At 45.2% G+C, this 25,729-nt stretch overlaps 2 protein-coding genes across 2 annotated transcripts in view; both read right to left on the bottom strand.

Annotated features, from left to right (window-relative positions):
* Nucleotides 1-1,567: 1,567 nt before the first annotated feature.
* LOC115619008 (pyruvate dehydrogenase phosphatase regulatory subunit, mitochondrial-like) lies at nt 1,568-19,968 on the bottom strand. Its single transcript, XM_030511025.1, is given in 14 exon segments — nt 1,568-1,981; nt 2,902-3,084; nt 3,313-3,402; nt 4,049-4,143; nt 4,618-4,781; nt 6,027-6,219; nt 8,936-9,085; nt 10,421-10,542; nt 11,382-11,499; nt 12,464-12,547; nt 12,550-12,626; nt 12,714-12,798; nt 18,009-18,142; nt 19,672-19,968. Coding segments are annotated over 14 exon segments (2,136 nt in total). The 5' UTR covers nt 19,899-19,968.
* A 4,608-nt stretch (nt 19,969-24,576) lies between these two features.
* LOC115619009 (Golgi apparatus protein 1-like) overlaps nt 24,577-25,729 on the bottom strand; it is an 88,699-nt gene continuing 87,546 nt past the window's right edge. Inside the window, exons 25-26 of the mRNA XM_030511026.1 lie at nt 25,307-25,413; nt 24,577-24,840 (exon numbers count right to left, since the gene is read on the bottom strand). Coding sequence (XP_030366886.1) covers nt 24,673-24,840; nt 25,307-25,413 — 275 coding nt within the window. The 3' untranslated portion in view covers nt 24,577-24,672. The remainder of the gene's footprint in view (nt 24,841-25,306; nt 25,414-25,729) is intronic.

Raw genomic sequence — 25,729 nt, forward strand, 5'->3', positions numbered from 1 at the left:
ACTGGAAAATAAAGTGCCCCAAAAAGGCTCTAGATCATCATGGCTGACAGAGCAGACATCAGTGCAAGGTCATGTCTGAACTTCAGACAGGAAGATGCTGGAGCAGAAAGACCACAATGAGTATGCAGGTGGCAGAAGCAGAGAAAATGTTTAACAGATCTTTTTCAAGTAAGTAAAAAGAATCTTTGCTTTTGATTGTGCTCACAATGGGAAGAAGAAAAAGGAGACGATGTAAATGTGTGCAACACAATTCAGCATCCCCCCACTTTTTTACCGTTTACCATCAGGTTTCAATCAGCACATTTTGACACTTGAAGAAGGGATGAATCCCAGCTGCACTGTCTGAAGCATCTGTACAAGAGGCATGACACAAAGAGCTTTGCTGAAGGAAAGCAATTTATAATCCCACTGCTGCACTCTCTTCACTCCCTCTATTCAATCCCTTCAGCTGAGGTACTACCAAGAGAGAGAAGTGCAACAGATTTGAGAAGACAAAGAGAAGACAACTTCTTGAGTTCAGCAGGAGCTGCTGAGATGCTTTCTCACCACCAGAAGAAACCCCAGTGTTTCTTGCAATACTGCCAGCACCACAGGCGAGACAAACGCTGGGTCTTTACTTTCAAAATAACCACAGGCAGCTAAAACCACAAGATGTCCCGTCCTGCCGCTCAAGTTCCCCAAACCAACACAAATTTTACATGAACCTTGCCAGATGAGCTTAACCAAGTCATATAAACAGAGAAGAAAATCCCCAAAGAGATTGTACACTGTGCAGCTGAAACAGAAGCAGCATTTCAACAATTATATTAACATTAAACACTAACATCTGTCCTTGTTAGAAATCAGTATTTTTGTTAATAACCATCCCCCCAACAAATCCCATTCCTTTACAGATGTGAAACGCACATGTTGATCTTCAAATGTATTTATAGAAGGCCATTTAAGCTTCAGTGACCCCACACAAAGAATCCAATCCCAACAACAAGCAACACGCTTTAAAACTGGACTACCAAAACCCACCTCTTGGCTGCTGCACACACAATGCTATGTCTCGTGCCAGTGAGGTAGCTGATCGTTCTATTGCTGTGTGTGTCAATGCAGCAACCCCTCTACGACGTGATATGTGGAGAGCAGGGGGAAGTCACAGCGTTCATCTGAACCACAGGCAGTAAAGAGCTGCTGTCCCATGCCTTATGCTGGAGAGGAGAGGGGAAGGGTGTAGTCCTCAGGAAGGTTCACCTGAACCCTTCCTGTCACCATAGGGCTAGGGCCTCTGGTGGGGTTCACTCCTGTACAGGCTTCCCACAGACTTCTGGATGCATGCTCGGCACTGTGCTTCATCCACTGGGGCATGGGAGAGCCTGGCAAGCAAAGGGTTGAAGGAGGGAGACAGACGGGATTGGGAAAGCTTGAAAATTAAAGTTTTAAAATATACAAAACGTAACACACTGGAAAAAGTTTAAAAGTTGCAAGACAAAAAAGGAAAAGAAATAAATATATGGGGTGAGGAGAAAGGACTGGAAGATGGTGGGAGAAGACTCCAGCTTGGGAAAAGGAGCAGGTCAGTCTAGTCAGCACTACTCCCCTGGTAGCCACTCAGTTCCATCTCATCCTTGCAGCAATGGTGCATAGAGAAGGAGCTGAAGGGGTAAAGCTTGGCTTTGGCCTGGAAGCGCTGCCCAGCGATGTCAATCTCATACTCGCCCTGGTTGATGAAGTCAGTTGTCACCACCAGCTCCTCTCCTGTCTTCTCATCAAAGTGGTGCACGAAGCCAAGGCAGATGTGGTGCTCCAGAGCGTAGCTGTAGGCACTGCTGGTGGCCTTGCCCACGTAGCAGACGTTGTGGAAAATGGGCTCCCCCCACCAGGGCCAGAGGTCTGTGTCTGTGTCATGGTCCTCAAGAATGAACATGGTAAAGTGCTTGTATACACTGTTCTGCTTCTGTTCCAGCAGTGCTTCCTGGCCAACAAACTGCATTCCCTGTGGGGAAAAGGAAGGATCAGCTGATGGAAGGAACATGAACTGTAGCAGCTGCTGAGTTTTAGCAGACAAGCTTAATGACACAAGGTCAGTTTATACTTGGAACTTATGCCCTATCAAGACAGGCTGCTTCTATACACAAAAAGCCCAGGTCAGATAGAAGCTTACCTGTCATGTTTGTTGTTCCAGATGTTAAAGGACACAAAAATGTTTGTGAAAATGGGCCTTTAAAAAAATCATTATTTTCGCTGTAGTGAAAACCCTGTCACCATTCTAGTTTTTGCCATTTTTCTGGTTCCAGAAGTCTACCCTGTTTTATAAACCAGAGGGAAACTGTGACAACAGATGAAATTTATATCCCTAATCACTACATTCCTTTCTTGAATTGATTCAAGCATTCGTTTCAGCTCATGCAAAGAATGTAAAAAGAAGACAAGCGACAGTGACAGCACCTGACACCACAAAAGCAGGATCCAACTCTATGCTGTTCTATGTTTCAGTAAAAATAGAGAACTCTTCTGTTTTAGTAAAAATAAAAAGCACCTGTTCTCGGTGCCTGTCCTCATATTTAACTTCATTAAATGCCCCTTGGTGCACAGGCTGGCTTTTGTTTCATCACACTGGGAAAACAACTGGGAGAAACATGAACTCTGAGCATCTGTAAGGTACACAGCACCCTCCACCGTGCTGCACATCGCACACAGGAGTGACCCAGGACACTACACCCATCACTGGGAATGCAGCCCAGAAAGGAGGAAGACAGAATATTTTTAGTATTTTTGCACCTTTTTGAAATACAAGAATATAGATTATAGTTATGCGCTGCGCACAGTGACAATGACATCTATCCACTTGGATGGAGGCCTTTTCAGTTCAGTACTGCCCTCCCACCCACCCCAGCACTGAAGGTGGTGGCGTACCTTGTCCAGCTTGACCTGGAACTCGTGTCCACACTCCATAGGAGTGGTAAAAGCATCCAGATCCTGGCCCCAGAACACAAAGAACTTTTCAATGCGCGGGCTGTGGAGCACATAATAACTGGCATTGCGAATCCCATACTTCTGTCCCACATTCATCACCTCGTTGTACACATGAAGGGCATACTGCAAAGGAAGGGTGACACACACAACTGCACACTAACGCCAGGAGAGAGCAACAGCATCCAACACCACCAGGGATGTTTGCTAGGCTCTGTAGGGAAACTCTCTCCCCTCCCCCCCCCGGTGCCTGCAGGCAGCTTTCCCATGTTTCCTTAAGCCAACCTGGAAAGTGTTTCTGATTATGCATGCAAGCAACTGTTTTACCTAGCTAAGGTTACAGTGCACTCTTACCTCTATGGGGATATAAAGAATGAATCCAGGTTCTCCTGTGTGAGTGATACTCATCACATAGATGCCATTAGCATAGCCCACGCTCATCTCCTGCAGAATCAGAGGGATGAAATCATCCAAACTGGAACACAGCACAGAGATCCAGAAGGAGCACAGTGCGTAACACAAACCACACTGGCCAGCCCTCTCTCCCCTTCCTCACTGCAGTTCGCCACCAGCACATACTTGCAAAAAATTTGAAATTTAGAAATTCAAATAGCGATGTCACATTATCCAGACTTCTTCATCCCTTCATGACACTTGGCAATAAACCTTGGAACTAGGTCAGGACACAGGCTTGTATTCCAGATACAAGACAGAAGCTGAATAGCAGCTATCTGCTCTGCTTTTTAACATGACAGGAGACAATGACTCCTGAGACACTGATCCCAGTTGCCCCTCTGACAGCTTCATAATTGATTATATGAAATATGCCAAGAAACCAAATGGCACCAAGCCTACAGTGAGTGCAATATTGAACACAAATGCATATCCATCTATGTGTTTAGCAAGTAGAACCCAAAGAAAAGTAGTTAAAGTGAGCCTAGTGAGTTCATTACCAACCTAGCTCAGTAACTGCAGTAAACACATATGTAAATCTAAATTCCCCTCTAACTACCCAAAATATAATTATTCCCTTCCTTCCACACATGCTTCACATAGTCTAGCAGGGTGAGGAGGAAGGAAACTCACTCACCTTGCAAAAGAGAGAGGGAAAGTGTTCTGGAGTTACTGGGGCATATGACAACTCTGACAAGACATCCACAGCACAGGGGCCAATCAGATTGAGAGCTAAAGAGAGGAAGGTAACACTATTAGGATTAGACTGGAGAAGTTTTATCTGGTGTCTAACTTGCATATGCACATGCCCCACTAAAGTCTTAAGTGTTTATCAAACTAATAGGTTAAGTTTACATTTAAGAATAGAGGGAAGAATCATAGAATCACAGAATACCAGGTTGGAAGGGACCTCAAGGATCATCTAGTCCAACCTTTCAAGGTAAAGCATGACCTAGACTAGATGTCCCAGCACCCTGTCCAGCTCAATCTTAGAAGTCATTAAACTCTCTTTCCTGACAGTCCACAGGAAAAGAAAGCTGTCTCACAGCTCACCACTTGCTAGAAGGAAGCCTCTGAATTGCTGTTTTCATCCCACTGCACAGACGTCACCACTCCAGACGCTTTAGAAAATTAACTGGCATGCAGCACAAGACACCATTTGTGATTTCAGGCTGTATAAGGAGGTCAGCCTTCATGATTTCTTACCCATGCACTTCCAGGTCACGTCTTCCATGGTCAGGTTGCTGTTATCAGTCAAGCGGTTCTTCAGCCAGGCCCAGCAATGGACTTGTTGGTCAGTAGGGGAAATCATGAAGAAGCTGTAACAGACAAATTGAAACCAAGAAACAATGAATGGACAGCCACAAGGTGATTCAGTTCATTCTTTGTCCATGAACTACTGGAGCCATTTGGCAGCTTCCAAGCTAAAATGAGACTAAAACACACTGGTGTTATGGTTTAAGCCCAGCTGGTAACTCAGCACCACGCAGCCGCTCGCTCGCTCCCCCTCTTCTTCCCTCTCCCCCACACCCAGGGGGATGGGGAGGAGAATCGAAAGAATGTAAATCCCATGGGTTGAGATAGGAACAGTATCCTGGGTTCAGCTGTAACAGCTATTTTTCTCCTCAGTAGCTGGTGCAGTGCTGTGTTTCAGCTTTAGTCTGAGAACAGTGCTGATAACACACCGATGGTTTAGCTGTTGCTAAGTAATGCTTACCCTGATCAAGGACTTTTCAGTCTCATGCTCTGCCAGTGAGGAGGGGCACGGGAAGCCGGGAGGAAGCAGAGACAGGACACCTGACCCAAACTGGCCAAAGGGGTATTCCATACCACAGCACGTCATGCCCAGTATAGAAACTGGGGGGAGTCACCCGGAAGGCCCAGATCACTGCTCGGGTCGGGCTGGGTATCAGTCAGTGGGTGGTGAGCAATTGTATTGGGCATCACTTGGGTTGGCAGTCAGAGGGAGGAATGATCATTCTGCAAACAACTTTGCTGCTGTGATCACACTTCTTCACCTGTTAAAGTATCTGCATTAACACAGGAACTGGATTTTACTGGGAAATTATTCCATCCCTTGCACACTGGCAGAGGACAGTCATTAACAGTACTGGCAGCACTGGCATCCCATATGCAGTGCTTCATCTGCACCAGACTCGCTCTGCTTTCAGAGAAATTAACTGCTGTGTCAACTTGAATGATCTAAGGACTTCAATCAAATAATAAAGGGGATCATAGAGTACAGAAGATGAGGATGAGGGAATATATGCTTTGCTAAGCTTTTCTCTCTTCCTGGTAGATAAAGAAAAAAAAAAAAGAAAAAAAAAAGTCCAGTTAGCTCTAAGGAAGCTTACTTGATCCCCAGCGGGCTGCTGACCACTGAGATGTGATGCCTGAGGAGAGTCCAACACAGATTTGGAATACACACAGGAGAACATAATCAGAACATGGCAACTGCTCCTCTCCTTCACTCAAGTTGGAAATGGAAAAGGAGTCTTTGTCAGAGAGGTGACGATGAATACTGATGTCCTGGGTTCAGCCAGAAGGATCATCTGAGCAGTCTCTTTTCTTAGCTAAAACCATACTCATACAGGTAATAGCCATAAACCACTTACTTGCCTGCTCCCCCACCATATGAGATACCAGCTGAGTTCATGCCAGCCAGAATGAAGTAGCCCTGCACGGTGGGTGACTCTCCCATGATACACCGCATATCTGGTGTGAAGGACTCAGGGCAATTCACAAGCTGCATGATCTGCAGAGCCTCCAAATCTGGCAGCCTGTGCAGAAGGGCACCTAGAAGTGGCTCTAGGACCAGAGACAAACAAAAAAAGACAAAAAGTCACAACCTTCAGTCTCAACACATCAGCTACTTCACCTTCAAACTGGACAGCACTACAGAAGCACTCTTATCTGAACAGATGGAAACTGCTTCCATGTTTCAATATAGTCACAAGACAAACCATTTACCTGCTGGAATCAAACTACTCAAAACAGATCCCTCAGCATACTGTAAGAGCAGCCACACCAGTCCAGATGAGGCCAGCACTGTTCTCAACACTGCAACAGTGTGTTCAGTTTTGTTAGGGAAAACAATAGGAACAGACATCAAATGAATACCTAGCAAGGAATAAGAGCAGGCAAATCTAGATGATACTTGTCCCATGCACTCTGCCTCCACTTACCATCAGCTCCTCAAAACCTGGCATCTTTTCCCTTCTTAGTAACCCCCCTAAATTGATCTCTCTTTTAAGTACTTGACCCATCTTCCCCAAACTCATGAAAACACCCTACAGAAACTGCCAAGGACTTCCACATGTTTAGGATTTGTTGTGTGAGGAATCACCTCCTTTTGTTTTGAAATTCACACTCAACTTCTTGATGCCTCCTAGTTGGTATAATAGAAGAGACAGCGAGCAGAAGATTCCCATCCATCCAGTCCATCTCATTCAAGATTTCTTAGACCTCCATCTATTTCCCTTCTGTCATCTCTTTTTCCCAGCCCACTCAGTCATTCCTCACTTGGAAACTGTTCCAAGCTTTGCTCAGCCTCTTGCTGTCTCCCACCAGGCCTTCTCTGGTCACACGATGCCCTCTGGAGATAGGCAGCCTAGAACAACTACTAGTATCTGGCAAACAAAGGATTGAGTGTTGCATAATGACTGTGTTTTCTTCTCCTTTCCTAATAATTCCTAACTTGTCTTTTGTTTTGAGTGCTACTGAGCTGATGTCTTCACAGAACTAATACAACCTCAAGGTCAGTTCAAAGCCCATCATTTTGCATGGTGAAAATAAGACTGTCCCCACACCACCCCCCCTGCACTTGTGTCACTTCACATTTATCCTCATTGAATTTCCTTGCCACTTCATTGCCCAGTCACGCTAGAAAGGTCCTTTGGTAATTCTTCAGTCTGACATTCGGGAGTGTTAATAAAGGGATAAGCTATCTATTTTGTTTTTCTTGTCACCAGAAGTTACCTTTGCATAGTACTCCAGGTAAAAGCCCTCAAGATTAAGCACTAATACCACTCCTCACTTTACATAAGCAGTAAAATAATCAGATTTCACATTACCTAAGAAATTACAAACAGAAACAATCTTTCTGACCTGCTCTCTCTCTCCCCTCTCTCATGCATTAGAATTCCAGAGTGAGACAGACTGCTACAGACTTTTTTTTTCTTACTGATAAAAAGAGGGATCAGTGTTAGATTTCTTTTTGTATCCAGCCCAACATTTAAGCAACTGTACAGGCTATTTTAAAATCAAAAGGTGTTCCAAAGAAAGAGATCAAAGCAGTAGCACAAGAGCTCAAGCCACAGCAACTGCAGCCCTAGAAAAGGATCAAATATTGGCTGGCTAAGCTCTGACTCTGCTCAAATGTTCAGTATGTTTGACCTGATAAAAGGGTAATGCTGGAACATAGCATGCAGTTGCTTCCAAAACTTGGGCAATTTGTGGGTGCCAGCATGCAGTGCCTTTTCATTTCAGCAGTACCTAGAAAACTAAAGAGGAAGTGGGTGCAGAGCTTGAGCAACTCATTAGTGAAGCTAATATCTTCAAGAGGATCTGTAGCTCTACAGATCTAAAACCCTTTAGCATATGCCAGCACAAAACTGCACCCCATCTTGGCTCCACCCCCTGGAGTTTAAACTTTTATGGTATGAATACAGTATTTCACAGAAATGAAAGTAAAATTAATCAATTTAACCTGGGGAGTAGCTGGAAGAACATACTATCACTGCAGAAAGAAATCAGTGAAAATCCATCTGTGCTTAGAGTCACATACAGAGGCATGTGCATTCACAAGGGAAAACTGGATCCCTGAAAAAAAGGCAAATTGGAAGATGAGAGGGCACACACAAACTTACCAGGCATGAGAGGAAAAAAACACAACAAAGGAACTCATAGATCATGCTATGTTCTTTCCTACAGAAAGAGCCCTCTGTGTAAAAGTACACACAGAATATAATAGAATCAAATATAACAGGAAGAGAAAGACAGAACATAATAAACCACCACTGTCAATGGTGGGATGAAGTCTGGGAAGCAATAATACCACGTTCTGTCCACAAAGCAACTGCCACTGATGGAAATGCACTTGGCAGCCAGTGCTGAAGAGAGCTGCAGAAACAAAATACTGTGGCTATGTCAACAGTGTTGATGCCCAGTGTCACAAGAGGAGCAGCATGTCTCCCTGACAGTCAAAAATCAAATTAAATGGAAGAGTGCTGGAAGGTTTATGTAGCACCTTGCTGCACTAGAGGAAATTTGCATGTGCCGAGGGTTAGTGGGTGTTTTTAAACACTACACAGGTATCAAGGTAGTCCTTGGTAAAGGGGTTTTGTGCAAATTACTGACAAATGAAGAGATAAATGGATTTGAGAGAACATTCATCTTTCCCACACCTTTCAGGTGAAGGCAGATACACACTGGCTGGTCAACAACAGCCTGCATCATTGCCAACTTTGCCTCCTGCTGAAGCCAGGTGTTTCACTGCTGTGGGAATCTTTCTTCCCTAACATACCAAAATGATCCCAGTCTTCTTGGAGGTTCCGAATCTCCAGCTGATTCTGTCCCTCTGTGAAAAGAGGTTTGGGGTTTTTCTCAAAGCCTCCTGAGAGGATGCCACCTTGCCAGTTGCATATGTAGATCCTGCCATCTGGGTCTACAACCACTGCAGAGGAAAGAAAAGAGGTGGGAAGGGAACTGAGAGAAGGGATAGCTGTCTCAGGCTGTTGTTCCACAACCACCAACAGTGGGGTCTGGTGCCACGCTGGGCCAAGCTACAACCTCCTGACATGAGAAGGGACAGCCTCAGTCCCCCAGCCCCACACCGTCACACCATTCTGGTTCTCATGTGACACCTTGGTGGGCCAGTTGAGATTACCAAACCAGCATTAACTCCCACCACAACCATGCATGTTAACTTTTGGGCAGTAAACTGAACTGAAGAGCACCCAAGCTAGTAGAACAGTGTTACCAGGAGTGGGAGGACACAAGAGGGAGTCAGATCCCTTGTGGCACCAATAAGCTATGATATACTGGCTTAGTTCCACTGGAACTGCACCCAAGACCAGACCTTCCCCTCTTTCTCTTCCTATATTAGGAACAGTTAATTTTAATGGGGATGCATCACTCATCCAGTTTGCTGCAGGCCACTAGCACAAAGAAGGTGGGCAGCACTGGGATGAGGACACACAGTCAGGTTTGGATTGCTTCCTCCAGTGGTAGTGTCAACTGAAGCATTTATGATACACCACCTGACATGTTCCATAGTAATTTTTTCCATGTACAGAAAAATTGTAAATATATATATGTGAATATATATATGTATTTTTTAAATTACTCAGTCAAGTAAAAGTGAAGCACTCGGGGACTCCAGTCAGAGTTGAATTCCCTGGAGACTATATATTACTCACTAGAAGCAGAAACTCTTGCTAATGACTGAGAGTAAATAAGCAAAGCTTTCTACTTCCTAACCACAGTTTTCAAATACAAGGGCTTATCTTTAAGAGATCCAAAAGCCAGAACATGGGGGAGGAGCAATTACCTCAAGTGTTTGGTTGCCCCTACAGCTCATAAACATGTAAATGCCATTGTAAAGCCTTAGCTTCAGTTGGAGGAAAGGAATAGATGGGCCCTTTGGGGACAGCAGCCTGCAAGGAAAACATAGTGCCAAGGCTAGCACCCTCTCCAGCCCACAAATGCAACAATCCAAGTCTCAGACACACCTACGGGTCAAGCTAGAGCCACTGTCATTCTCCTGCTAAGTTGACAAACTGTGAAAATCAATTTCTAAAGCAAAAGCTTTCCCAAGAGTAAGGAAAGAGATTCTTTCTACCACTGAAAGAGGATATTCAGAGCAATTCAGCTAGAATGTACTTCACAATCCCAAATGAGCCGAGAACCGATGGCCCTTAGTTGGCCTTTTTGTCATAAACTGCATGTCCCCTTGGAAAGGCAGGTATAATTCATGGAGAAAAGTGAGGTAGAGCTGAAGAAGCCTTACTTGGTAAAGTGCTTGCCAGAGGCTCATTCAAAGGATGTGTCGGGAGGTAGAAGTGTTCGCAGGCATGGAGTGGGATACTGACTGCTTCCTCCCCAGCATGGCCCAACTCATAAGCCCACTGAAATAAAAACAAGCGCAGGTTAGAACGCAAAAGAAGAAAGCTAACTCCAATAAAAAAGGCAGGACAAAAGCACAGGTCATCTCTGTGAGTTTGCTTTCATATAAGACCAAGTAAGATTTACTTCAGTCCCCTAAACCTTAGACAGAATTTTTTTCTCTCTTCTCAGAATTTGAATCATTTAGGATAAAGATTGTTTTTCTGTTTCTCACACAAGATTTAGAAAAGTGGGGCCCTGATTCAAGACTAAGTAGTATCAACTTACAATACAAAAGCAAAACAAGATCTGTACACCAAAGCCAATGCTAGGGTCAGCCTCTAGAAGCAGAATAATCAGGATTTAGGTGCATGTACAGCTAAGACCCCATACTATCAGGACAGCCAGCTGCTAGTTGAAAACCAGCAACTGTTAAATGTATTTTCACAGTGGAAAAGACATGACACTAAGGAAAAAGAAAACAAAATGAATTTGGGGGGCAAAAGGGAGAGAGAAGGGTAGAGACTTAACTGTCTCACTAAGAGCCACAGCAAAATTCTTCCCATTAGAAGGGTGCTCCCCTCAGAAGAGAGACCATGGGCAGAGCTGAACCAACAAGCTGCAGGGTGCTCCTCAGCAGGTTAATATCCAGCCTTTGGTGGCAAGCAGAGAGTAAGCACTGCTCTCCTCCTTCACACCCCTGCTGGTCTGAGAAGCTGAATAACATGACTTTGATCTACTCCAGTAAAGCAAGCCAAAGCACAAACCATAAAAAAGGGAAAACAAACAAAATATCCAACTGAGGGAAGTGCATGTGTCCTTAAGCAAAGGCAAAAAGAAAGAAAGATTTCAGTAATTCAATCTGGCCAGCACAGTTGACAAAGTACTGGCATTTGATCTGTCCTCTGTCGGTCTCAATGGCAGCCACACAACCCTTCTGGACTGAGACATGACTGACGCTCGTCTGTTCATGGATCTGGACACCTGAAGTGGACATTAGAAGGTCAGTAAACCACAACCCTTCTTTCTAATGTGTCCAGCTGCTAATGTGAAACCCTTAAACTCAACCTAAATGCTTATTTTCTCTTTAAGACATAATTCCTATTCTTGACTCTGTAATTAAGTAAAACCCTGTTATTTGTAAAATATCATGCATCCAATTTGTACCTAATTTAAAGGCTGAGACCGTGAAGAGTTACAGTGCTTTTTCTCCTGTGATAAACACACCCTAGTATCAACATGAAAAAAAGAGTCTCAGCTATGGATTTCTTTCCATTACAATTCCTTTATGCAACAAAATCTGGCTCTTTTACAGGAAATAAAAAATAAAAAAATCAATTAACACAAAAAAAACTGGACTAAAAGAAACTAAGAGAGGTATCTTCCCAAGTAGCTTCTTCCAACCTGATGGACTTTCATCTTTAATGACCTTCATCTCTGTTATCATATCTAACCTTTCTCCCACTTTTAGACCACTCCAAATTTGCCAAAGTGCTGGGCAAACAGCATTTATTACTACACTTCCAAAGCCATTTCCAAAGCATATGTGCCAAACAAAATATTCCACATGGACTCAGGGACGACCTTTCATTTTTAGATAATGAAAACTCTTTTGATCTGTAATTTTGAATCAGGTCCTACAAAGGATTATTTTTATGATAAAAGACTGTGACCTTATTCAGAGAAATACATAACCAGCAAGGAAACAAACTGGTGTTTGATTTATCACAGCAGATCTGTGAAGATTCAGTATGTTAAAAAAAAATATCAGCCTGGTTTTTGAGAAAAAATACAATTTTAAAGAATCTGAACCTTACAGAAATAACCAAGTTTTGGTCTTCAGTGCTCAGTCAGAATACCAAAAGAGATGCAGAACATAATTTTCTTTTATGAAAAGAAGGTAACTATCATGCAGGAGAGCACTCTATAGATAAAAAAAACCTCATACCATTCCGTGAGACAGCAGTTGGCAGAGCCAGACTCACATTGGCAGATGACACAAGTGCATCTTCTGGCACATACATAGCCCCACAAGGTCATGGATGTTGACCAGTGGGTGGAGTTGTGCCACTTTCTTTGGGGTGATAATTTCACAAGGTATCGCGATTACACTGCCAGGGGACATGAGAAAAATGCTGTCGTTAGTCTTCCAAGAGAGCCGGTGCAAGCTTGAGATGAGTTATATTTCCTGCTTATACGTATTGAGTGATGAAGCGACGTGTTTCAGAGAGATTAGTCGATCCTGAGTCTGAGCGAGTGAAATGGAGCCTGTCTTCATGTACCCTACAACAATGACCAAAGTCAAGTCAGATTTGGACAGGATCTTGAATACCTTTTCATCTCAGACGCATTGCTTTAACATAATGGCACAGCTGATGCTTCCACTACTCTGGAGCCTGGAAATTCCAGACCCTCAAATAACTTTAAAGACTTAACAGCTAGTAACTAAAAGCTGCATTAGTCAACTTCTCAAACAAGCAATTTAATTCTGACTTGTGTTATAACTCTACTACATTTACTTATGTTTATAAAACACCCTGAACTTCACAAGGTACCTACTAAAAGTGTTAAAATGTGCATTACACCGCAGCCGGGGAGAATGGTCCTACCTGGAGCCTCTGGCAGAAAGCTCCAGGGGAGACTCGAGGTCGACCCCTCGGCTTTTGGAGACGGGGATATAAAGGATCCGAGGCCAGCTATACTCCCACTGAAAAAGAGATACTGGCAGCCTATGAAGGGGTTCGAGCTGCCTCAGAAGTGATCGGAACTGAAGCGCAGCTCCTCCTGGCACCCCGGTTGCCTGTGCTGGGCTGGATGTTCAAAGGCAGGGTCTCCTCTACACATCATGCAACTGATGCTACATGGAGTAAGTGGGCCGCACTAATTACACAACGAGCTCGAATAGGAAATCCCAGTCGTCCAGGAATTCTAGAAGTCATCATGGACTGACCAGAGGGCAAAGATTTTGGGATGTCACCAGAGGAGGAGGTGATGTGTGCTGAAGAGGCCCCACCATATAATGAACTGTCAGAGAGTGAGAAGCAACATGCCTTGTTTACTGATGGGTCCTGCTGTATTGTGGGAAAGCATCAGAGATGGAAGGCAGCTGTGTGGAGTCCCCTGTGACAAGTTGCAGAAACTGCTGAAGGAGAGGGTGAATTGAGTCAGTTTGCAGAGGTGAAAGCCATCCAGCTGGCCTTGGACATTGCTGAATGAGAAAAATGGCCAGTACTTTATCTCTATACTGACTCATGGATGGTGGCAAATGCCCTGTGGGGGTGGTTGCAGCAATGGAAGCAGAGCAACTGGCAACGCAGAAGTAAACCCATCTGGGCTGCTGCATTGTGGCAAGATATGGCTGCCCGGGTGCAGAACCTGGTGGTGAAGGTACGCCACGTAGATGCTCATGTACCCAAGAGTCGGGCCACTGAGGAACACCAGAACAACCAACAGGTGGATAAAGCTGCTAAGATTGAAGTGGCTCAGATGGACTTAGATTGGCAACATAAGCGTGAATTATTTTTAGCCCTGTGGGCCCATGACACCTCAGGCCATCAAGGCAGAGATGCAACATATAGATGGGCTCGTGATCGAGGGGTGGACTTAACGATGGACACTATTGCCCAGGTTATTCATGAATGTGAAACATGTGCTGCAATTAAGCAAGCCAAGGGGTTAAAGCCTCTCTGGTATGGAGGACGATGGCTGAAGTACAAGTATGGGGAGGCCTGGCAGATTGACTATATCACACTCCCACCGACCCGCCAAGGCAAGCGCTATGTGCTTACCATGGTGGAAGCAACCACCGGCTGGCTGGAAACATACGCTGTGCCCCACGCCACTGCCCAGAACACTATCCTGGGCCTTGAGAAACAAGTCTTGCGGCGACAGGGCACCCCAGAGAGAATTGAGTCAGACAACGGGACTCATTTCTGGAACAACCTCATAGACACTTGGGCCAAAGAGCATGGCATTGAGTGGGTATATCACATCCCCTACCATGCACCAGCCTCTGGGAAAATCGAACGGTACAATGGGCTGTTAAAAACTACCCTGAGAGCAATGGGTGGTGGGACTTTCAAACACTGGGATACACATTTACCAAAAGCCACCTGGTTGGTCAACACCAGGGGATCTGCCAACAGGGCTGGCCCAGTCCAATCAGAACTTTTACGTACTGTAGAGGGGGATAAAGTTCCTGTGGTGCACATAAAGAATTTGTTGGGGAAGACAGTCTGGGTTATTCCTGCTTCAGGTAAAGGCAAACCCACTCGTGGGGTTGCTCTTGCTCAAGGACCTGGATATACTTGGTGGGTGTCCTGGGTTCAGATGTACCAGTTATTTTTCCTCGTTCTTAGTAGCTGGTGCAGTGCTGTGTTTTCAGCTTTAGTCTGAGAACAATGCTGATAACACACCGATGGTTTTAGCTGTTGATAAGTAATGTTTACTCTGACCAAGGACTTTTCAGTCTCATGCTCTGCCAGGGAGGAGGGGCACAGGAAGCTGGGAGGAAGCAGAGACAGGACACCTGACCCAAACTAGCCAAAGGGGTATTCCATACCATGGCACGTCATGCCCAGTATATAAACCGGGAGGAGTTACCCGGAAGGCCCAGATCACTGCTCGGGTTGGGCTGGGTATCGGTCGGCGGGTGGTGAGCAACTGTATCCTCTCCCCTTGTTATTTCTCTTATCATTATTATTAGTGGTGGTAGCAGTAGTGGTTTTGTATTGTACCTTTGTCATTGGACTGTTATCTCAACCCATGGGATTTCAATTCTTTCAGTTCTTCCCAGTCCCTCTAGGAGCAGGGGGGGAAGAAAGGGGGTAGATTGAGTGAGCAGCTGCGTGGTTCTAGGCGTAAACCACGACACGTGTCAAGGTCCCTCTGGATCCCATCACTTCCCTCAAGTGTATCGACCACACCACACAGTGTAGTGTCATCAGCAAACTTGCTGAGGGCGCACTCAATCCGACTGTCCATGTCGCCAACAAATATGTTGAACAGGATCAGTCCCAAAACCCGATCCCTGAGGGACACCACTCGTTACCAGTCTCCAGTTGGACATTGAGCTGTTGACTGCAACTCTCTGCATGCAGCCACCCAGCCAGTTCTTTATCCACCGAGTGGTCCATCTATCAAATTGGTGTCTCTCCAATTTAGAGACAAGGATGTCGTGCGGGACAGTGTCGAATGCTTTGCACAAGTCCAGGTAGATGACGTCAACTGCTCTGCCCCTGTCCATCAGTTCTGTAGCCCCATCATAGAAGGCCACCAAATTGGTCAGGCAGGATTTCCCCTTAGTGAAGCCATGTTGGCTGTCACCAACCACCTTGTTGTTTTTCATGTGCCTTAGCATGTTTTCCAGGAGAAACTGTTCCAAGATTTTGCCAGGCACAGAGGTGAGACTGACTGGTCTGTAGTTCCCCGGGTCTTCCACCCTCCCCTTCTTGAAAATGGGGGTTATATTTCCCTTTTTCCAGTCATTGGGAACTTCACCTTGTAGGCTTAAATTATAGGTTTAAACTAACAATAGCATGTGTGACTTTAAACTAACATAGTAGAATAGAGAAAACTGTCCGAACTTGCTAAGACTTAGAGAGAAAGAAATGACTGGATGACAGAGGAAGGAACATCACAGGACTGATAACTAAGGAGGCAGTGAATAAGACCAAGGATGCCAGCCTTCAAGATAACAGAGTGGCGCCCAGCGTGGAGCGAGACTGGAACAGAACAGAAGCAAGGACATACCAACTGCTAGCTCAGCACTAGGACCTTGTGAGCGTGCGCAAGCACTGAGGTCATTCAGTAAACACAGTGAGGAAGACTATCGGCAACCACCAGCGACCCCCACTCAGCAAGAAAGCGCATGTGCAATTAGGATGCAAATATTACAATCAGTTCCAGGAAATCTCGTATGTAAAGCGTTCCCTGGAAAAGCTGTGAATATGCATGAGCTTGCTAAATATACAGCTGCTGCCGCCAGCAAGTAAGGGGTGCGCTCACCTTTGTGAAACGATTCATGTGTGCGCCCAGCGCTGCGATAAAGAATGCTGCTTTCTAAAACTCCAAATTGAGTCCTAGAGAGTTTCTCCGACCGACTTTTGCGGTAACAACCTGACTGCCATGATTTTTCAAATATGATGGACAGTGGTTTAGCAACTTCATTCGCCAGCTCCTTCAGGGCCCGCGGATGGATTTCATCAGGTCCCATGGACTTGTGCATGTTCAGGTGCTTAAGATGGTCTCGAACCTGATCCTCTCCTACAGTGGGCCTAAGGTCTTCATTCTCACAGTCCCTGCATCTGCCTTCCAAGACTTGAGTGGCATGGCCAGAGCACTTGCCAGTGAAGACTGAGGCAAAGAAGTCATTAAGAACCTCAGCCTTCTCCAAATCCAGGGTAGCCAGGTCTCCTATTTCCTTCCAGAGAGGGCCCACATTATCCCTAGACTTCCTTTTGGTGGCAACATACCTATAGAAGCCCTTCCTGTTCCCCTTGACATCCCTTGCCAGACTCAATTCTAACTGGGCCTTAGCTTTCCTGACCTGGTCCTTAGCTTCCCAGACAATGTTCCTGTATTCTTCCCAGGCCGCCTGTCCTCGCTTCCACCTTCTAGAAGCTTCTTTTTTCCTTCTAAGTTTGCTCAGCAGTTCCTTATCCATCCATAGAGGCCTCCTGGCCTTCCTGCCCCACTTCCTTCTTGTTGGGATGCAACAATGCTCCTGAGCTTGGAGCAGGTGATCCTTGAGTATCAGCCAGCAGTTTTAGGTCCCCCTGCCCTCTAGGACTATATCCCATGGAACCTTACTGAGCAGGTTCCTGAAGAGGCCAAAGTCTGCTTTCTTGAAGTCCAGGGCAGTGAGCTTGCTGCATGCCCTTCTCACTGTCCTGAGGATCTCAAACTCAACCATCTCATGATCGCTACAGCCAAGGCTTCCCTGGAGCATCACGTTCCCAACCAGTCCCTCCCTGTTGGTGAGCACGAGGTCCAGCATGGCACCTCTCCTTGTCGGCTCCTCTGTTACTTGAAAGAGGAAGTTGTCTTCCACACAATCAAGGAACCTCCTGGATTGCTTGTGCCGGGCCGTACCGTCCCTCCAAGAGATATCAGGATGGTTGAAGTCCCCCATGAGGACAAGGGCCTGCGAGCATGAGGCTTCTCTTTTTGAGAAGTGAATTAGTGCAGAAAATGGGCCATTTGTTCCCGTCACTGCAATATACTTTTCAGTGTCCTTGTGAAAATTCGCCTACGCTTGCCCAAGTTACAGGCAACATAAGAATTATCAGTATTTGCCTTCCACCCATCCAATACCCTTCTTCCCACTCTTCTGATTAATTAGTGACATTCTTTCACATCTGATTCAGTCTAAATGTATCGGTTTTTAACAGGAACCACCAACCCTTAAGGTACTTTAAAACTACATTTGTATTTCAGCATCAGTACTTTGATTCTGTTTCCCAAAGATCACTCAACAATTACACTTTCAGTACCTGTTTTTACTCCAGTCTCTTCTTCCAGCTGCTTGTAGAGCTTGTTTGAATAGTCTGCCGTCTTCAGCTCGATGGATGCATGCCTGGCTGTGCTCACGATGCCAGCACAGAAGCGAGTGGTATCAGCAGCCAACCTGCAGGAGAAGTTACATAGAAGGCCTCAGCTGGCTGGCCGGCAGAGAGGTGAGACCCCCTCCACCCTGCTGCTCCAGCAGCTCTGCTGACAGCACACACCAGACAGTAAGCTTGCCCCCAAACACATTGGACCAAAGGCTATAAGTTGGATGATGGAGGGATAATGCAGCCTCTAGGATACTTTTCCTTTAGTTCACTTTTGAAAATGCACTGTATTCCAAAACCATTTCTCCTTAACTAGTCCTAAACACTAAAATTTTTAAAAGAATCATGGACTGCACCAGAGCAGATGGATATCTCTCAAAGGAACTGTGGTCCATGGAAAACCCATGCCAGGGCAGAGTTCTCCTGATGGGAACCACAGCCCATGGAGGACCCACGCTGAAGCCCAGTATGATCATACACCACCCATCACCCCCTGTGCTTCTCGGGCTGGATAGAAGACCCTGGAGTGCAGGAATGAAGTTAAACATGGGAAAGGAAAGGTGTTTTTTTAATCTTTGGTTTCTGTTTCTCACAACCTGAATCTATTTTAACTGGCATGAAGTAAAGTAACTATTTTAAGCTGATTCTCCCTAAGGCAAGCCTGTTCTGCCCACAGCAGCAACTGGTAAGCAATCTCTGTATCTTTATCTTGATCCATGAGCTTTCTCAGCCTACTTTCTCCCAGTCTTGCTAGGAGGAAGAGTGGCTGTGTGGGAATCTGCCCCTTCACCAAGGCTAACCCACTGCAATTGCACGAGGGATACCCTTCACCTCACAGGTCTGCCCTGTGCTTAGGAACAAATAGTAAGTGTGGTTACCAACATTCAGTGTAATCTTATTCCACAGGTCCAAGTCCAGATGAAGAGGTAGAAATTGCAGCAGATGCTGCTGTTGCAGATTATCTTAAGTTTTACTGAGTCTTTCTATATTTTGTGTTTGATTATGAAGCAGTTATCTATAAGAACATCTTGATTTAAGAAGTTAGCCTCTATGTCAGCACGGGATGCTGTGTTGCTTGAAGTCCCTGTTCTCTGTGACATGTTAGCCTTAGTCCTTACTTTCTAGAGCATAACCAAAGCACCTGGGGTCTATTGTAGGATGAGTTATGTGACAACCTGGCAAGGTAGAAATCTAGCCAGCCAACTTGGCAAAAAAACACCTTACTTTTAAGGTGACCTAAACTAAACTGCCTTCATTATAATACTAAAAAGCACACCCACAGATTGAGAAGACCCTTCCCCCACACAAGTGTAGTAACAGAAGAGAATGACACTGCAGATATTATAATTGTATGTAAATCACTAACCAATCATTGTAACTGGGAGTGTACTACCTGGTAATTTTTGTGTATAAATGTAAGGGTGAAATCGGCATTGGGTGTGCTTGATTTGTGGAAATTCCATCTAGCACCCAGCACTGCAATAAAGAAGTGCCTGCTTCTTAATGCTACATTGGTGTTAAGGAGTTTTATTCTCCTGACTTTCGGTGACACTGCTATGCATGAAAGTCCTGTTTCTTGGGTTTTGTTACCAGAAATCCTTACCTGCCCTGCTCAAGTAAGGCTATATTCGTCCAACCCATCTTGGAAAGGTGATATGCCAAGGAGGTGCCCATGATTCCATCGCCACAGATGACAACCTGCACCTGTGCCGGCAAGGCAACTGGGTGAGGTTCTGCTATACTTGAGATGCTACGCTGGGAGCAGGTCATTCTTCTCCATTTTGGGTTAGCTGCCTGCCAATGGATATCTGATAGCAACCGGAGAAACATCCTGGCAGCTGTTTGCCAGTTTTCTTGAAGCACCACCTAGATGTGTTCAGACATTAGCTCAGGACCACTCCTTCTAGGAAGGAAAAGATGAGAATCGTGTTACCACTTCTCTGCTTATATACAAGTCTGGCGGTGGCAAACATCACGTGGTGCATCCAGTAGACATGGGAAAGCTGGTGAGTAAACAAACAGAAGAGCAGTTAATCAGCCCTGAAACAACAGTCTTGCTATTAAGGTTTAAACTTAGGTCATATAATGGGTACAGATTATACCTTTGTTTCTGATGGCAGCATAATGAGCAAAGAACCAGACGAAAGCTGGAAAATAATATCAAGAACGCTGTCACCCCAACAACAGGTAGAGCAGAGCAAGCCTGCAGGCACAGAACATGCTCTGAAACCTTTCATAAGGGCTGAGGTTAATAGGGCATGAGTAAGCTCGGTTATTAACATTGTCAGGCCTTTACCTGAGACAGGACACAGAGTCTGGTCAGAGTAACCACAAAGAGGAGCCACAGAGGCTCTCTCTGACACCCTGGGCTCTCTTACCACATGCTCCCAGGGCCGCTGACTGTGGTACCACCACAGAACTCTCAACCTATGCCCCTAAAACCTTGCTGTAGGCTGGTGCCTCCTCACAGATCCGTGTGGGGAGGGCGGCACCGCCTGAGGGGCCGCCGCGCTGCTCACCCCGACCCTCACGGCAACGGCTCCTAGGGCGGAATGGGGGAGGGCTCTCCGCCGCCGCATTCCCGACCCCCAGGGAGCGGGGCAGGCCGGAGGACGAGGAGGGCCGCACCGGCTCACCTGAAGCGGGAGGCGGAGACCGCCTTGACCTTCCGCACTTTACGGCCGCCAGCCACGGCGAGACAACCCGCCCCTGCGCGCCGCGTCACCCGCCTGGGGGGGAGGGAGCGGGCCCTAATAAATAAATAACATAACAAGTAAAAAACCCTGCAGACTCTTTTTATTAAATTCTCCCGTTTCATCTGTACAGAAAACAAACGAAAACCCCCCAAACGCACATTATTATGCTCAGAATCTCCATAACGTCTCAAAATTACACAGCATGACGTGTAAAAAAACCGAAAACAAAAACCAAACAACAAACCCCAAACAACCCGGGATTTATATACAGCGAGAGAAAACAATGTACAGAAAAGGTCTCGTTAATGTCACATTTAGAAATAATAATAATTTAAAAACAAACAAACGAACATGTAGGAAACAGAACTTGTTAACCCTTGCAGCAGCAGGAGAGGAACAGAGAGCTGCACACCTTGCTAGGTCCCAGTCATCCAGCCCTTCCTTCCACCCACCAGCATCACCGTGTCCAGGATAAGCTCTCCAAGAGAAGGTTTTGTGATAACAAGGAGGAAAAAAACCCCAAACCAACCACCTCCTGAATTGTGCTCTGTGGAAGGCAGCCTCCTCCACCAAGAGGAAGAGGTACCCCAGGTTTTGCCACACCAACACTCTTCTCTTTGTGGATCACAGCTATTTCTAGCACTCTCAATTAGATTGAAGAAGTTAAAAAGGCTTCCTCAAGGTCAAGGCAACAGCAGTGTTCCTTACAGATATTTCTTTCTTTTCCTGCCATGGAAAATGGATGCCTGCAGGCAAGATGTTGTGTTGGCAACAGCACCAGCAGATTATTTTTGGAAGTGTGGGTTTCTGTACTTTTGAGACCTCTAGATTTTTAGGTATAAAAGGAGGAGGATGTTTTAAAACTGGGACTAGTAGATTTCTAGTCACAAAACCAGCAAATTCGGTCATGAGCAGTGGCAGGATGCCCTGTATTAAAACATGAGGAGGTAACGATGCTCATGGGCCCTTTGCTGGTGTCACACCTTTAGAAGGTGGGTCTGTGCCCTTACAGTGACCAAGGGCATCTGAGGGAACTGTGCAGAAATTGATTCTGTATTCTACCTTTACTTCAGAGGGCCTCCAGACACACGCCTACAGCACCATCCTAGAACACTCGTACTGAAACCACCGCATTCCCAGGTGATCCTGCTGACACCGACAGGAACACCACCAACCAGAGACCAACACTGTAGACTACAGATGCCTAACGCAGCACTCCTGGTACCCTCACCTTAACCTTCTCCAAATTAAAACACAAAACCCCCCAGCAAGCCTCATATCTGAAAGTAAAGAAAGTCACCTTCAGAGCTAAACAGATTTTACATTCAGAACTACAGCTACAAACCTACAATTTTCACTGCAATATCTTTTGGAATTTAGTGAAAGATGATATTTCTAGACAATAAGCCATCTAATTAGGCTTTTCAAGCTAATCAGGTTACAAAACACCTTTTCAAAGAGTCACAACAGTTTAAAAAAAGCCCTCTGACAGCAATTTCATTATGCCTGATCAACACTTCGAGAAGCAGAGCTCATGCCAAGCAAACAAGGACACAGATCCTTCTTCCCTTGATGGCAGCTCTGTGGACACACCCATCTCTACATCAGGAATTCCAGCCCTCTGTCAAGTGACACAACACACACCTATAGCTGCCAAACTAACCTCTGTGGTGTTATACACCTGTGCTGCCTCAAGAGACACGATCAACCATCCCTCCTCTGCTCCACTTCACATTGACAGAGGGCAGTTAAGCTGTTAGCACCAGGTGTCATGGTTTAAGCCCAGCCGGTAACTCAGCACCACGCAGCTGCTTGCTCGCTCCCCCCACTCCCGGAGGGATGGAGAGGAGAATCAAAAGAATGTAAATCCCACGGGTTGAGATGTTACAGCTGAACCCAGGACACCAAGGAAAAGGGGTGAGAGGAAAAATTCAGGTTTAATTTTGTTCTACCTAACTGCTTAACCACAATCCTACCACACGCCAATTCTCCACTGAACCTTCATTGCTCAGACTTTCACTACTGCTTGCCTTGTGTTCATAATACTTTGATATAAAATCAGAAGTGCTTGTGAAAGACTCACTAGCATAGTAAGTCTAAAATCATATCACTAATTTTGCTGTCCATTCGTGGAGTGGGATGAAGGTATGTTTGCAAGAAGCTTCAGTTGCAGCAAAAGTTCACAGTATTTTGTATTCGCCATTCCGTACATGCAGCATCATCAGAATCAGCTGGTCCACACTCCAGAGTGTCTCAAACCACCTTCACTGTTCTTTGTGTGAGATCTGGAAACGTCAGGTCTTACCTAGCAGTGCACTATGCAGGAAGAGAAAGTCGTGGTTCAAGCCTCAGCCTAGGCAGCACATGCACATGAGCACATCTAAAAGGCAAATAAAGTATATCCTACTGTACATATGGACTCTCATGCAGTCACCTCTTGATTCCTCCAACACAATGTTTCAGCCAAAGCCTGTGCCTTATGACCTCCATGCCTCCTTGTACTTGAGGAACAAGGATGACGGTAAGAAGAGGCCACAACTACTGGTGTAGCTTTTCTAAAACACCTTCTTTGGGCTCTCGGGTATGAGTATCAGGTTCTGGAAGTGTAACTATACACAGAATGAGTGCATGCATTGATGGTAACAGTGTGAAAGCTACTTCCCTTAAAGATCCAGATGTTTCTACCTTTCATATGACACTATCATCTTCCCATCCACTCCTCCTTGGCCTTCTGGACCGGCACCTGTGTCCTACATCCCATGAAAGGCCAGTTGCCATCACTATCAATTGTAGTTGTGGAAACAAAAAACACTCTTCAGTGCTACCATTCAAACCATAAAGACCCAGACAGGCCAGTTACAAACTACTGCACTAGCCCACAAGGAACCATCTTACAGACAGAGCAGGTTGAGTGTTCGGTCACCTTCTGCATATCACTGTCAGAGTACTGTATTGCCAGTGTGTCAACACCATGTGTAGAGAGTTAATTTGGAAGGGTAACAGCTTAGCAGCAGCAAGGTAAAAATAAAAGGAGTGTTAGAATTTTACTGCATCATTGCTAATAAAAAAGTTGGCCAAGTGACTGATCAGGGCACTTAACGCTCGCTGACATCAGCACTGTTCACTCCTGACAGGCTCTACATGCCTCGTGTCTACACCGTGTCTTTAATCTACTGAAATACAAGTTGTACAGCTCACATGAGTATTTGATCCTGGTCAGTATTTTATTCTATCTTGCGAGTGGCAGAGGAAGAAAAGGAGGACATCTTTTCAGCCAAAAAAAATCCACAGTCACAAAAGCAGGATATTCACTAGAAGGTGACACCAGTGACTGGTGTCCCTAGGTTGTCCAAGACTATGCTCTGAAGACGCTTTACATAAGATGAACAAGATGACCAAAACAAGGCCAACTGTGGTGTAAGATGCAATTTACCCTTTAATTTCCTGCCTCAACTTCACCTAGCCCCAGAGGATGACTAGATTTCAGTATGAACCATTACCTAAATAATATAGTTGGTATGCAGATATATGTCTGTCTTTAAAAATTGACTTAAAAACTGCTTGAGCTGTAGGTCATATCAGTCTGATTTGGAGAGTGAAGGCAGTTCCAACAGTACAATAGAGACTTGTCTACAGGCAGGTAAACAAGAGTCTGCTAACAGAGGGGTAACTGGCTGGGCTGCCAATGTTGCACACAAACTTTCATAGGATGAAGATGCTGTGGATGAGATCCAGATGGGAAAACTGAGCCAACACTTGCTGCTGTTCTAATTTTTTTCTTTTTTTTTTTTTTTTTCTTTTTTTAATTTTTATTCTCCTCTCACAAGAGGGGGTGGGTTGACTATACAGAGAAGGGCTGTACAAAACTGGGCACCGGGCAGGCATTTCTTCAGCAGGCAATCCAGGCTCTACCTGTCCTTGAGCTCTCTTGTTACCCGCTTGGTGATGCGTCCACACATCAGGCCGATGAGAAAGAGTACACAGATGCTGACTGTGATCACAGACAGTATGTAATTCTTGGACGGAGAGGTCATAACTTGCATGGCAAGGTCAGAAAAGCCTTCTGCTGGGGCAACCTGGAGGTGAGAAGGGAATAAATGAGCCAAGCTGCACTTTCCATGTGACCCTTAGCCCTGGCATTTATCAGGTTTAGCCCCTGGTGCTGCTATTGCCTCCTGTCATTGTCAGACTTGGCCTGAACCACAAACAAGCAGGCCTGCAATGATTCATCTGAAGGAACTGCTGCTTAGGAGACAGCTTTGTAACAGGAAGTTCTGCTGAGCCTATTTCATTGCCCCAGACCTTCTCTACAAGAGACTAAGCCCTGGTTGCACAAAAAATTGTTAAATTCTGCACTGTGGAGGCTGCTGAGAGAGTAACAAATAATTTCAAAAAAAGGAGACCTGATTTCAATTTTTTTGGACCAAACTCAAAATGTTAAACTTCCTTCAGAGACAAGAATTTCATTACAGTTGAAGTTTTTCATAAATAGCTTGCAACAGAAAGATCCAAAGAAAAATAAAAAGGAAATGCCGTACATACCTTTGCAGCATAGCTCCACATTTCAATACGATCATTAAGGCGTTTCTTGCATTCAGGCTGCAACCTCACACGTTTATCTTCTAGAGCTTCCATTAAGCATGACATTTCTGTAATGCACAGAAGATGGTGTTACAAAATAGAAACAGGAGCTTCAACAACATGCTACAGCAAGGCTGCTGGAAAGGGACACTTCAATTAAGGCTGATGGTTACACAGCTTTCTAAACAGACCAGCCAGCCCAACAGGCTATATACAAAACCCTGCTGTACCCTTGAAGCTAGCAGTTTCACTAAGATCCATAATTAATAGTGCATTTTGAGGTGCAAGGAATTTTGACTTCGAAAAAGAAATTTCAGTACATATCCAAGATGTAATTATTTATAGAGTCTTGTAAATTTGCACCTTCAATGAGTTGTACTATAA

Source organism: Strigops habroptila, chromosome W, assembly GCF_004027225.2.
Source record: "Strigops habroptila isolate Jane chromosome W, bStrHab1.2.pri, whole genome shotgun sequence".
Classification (NCBI taxonomy): Eukaryota; Metazoa; Chordata; class Aves; order Psittaciformes; family Psittacidae; genus Strigops; species Strigops habroptila.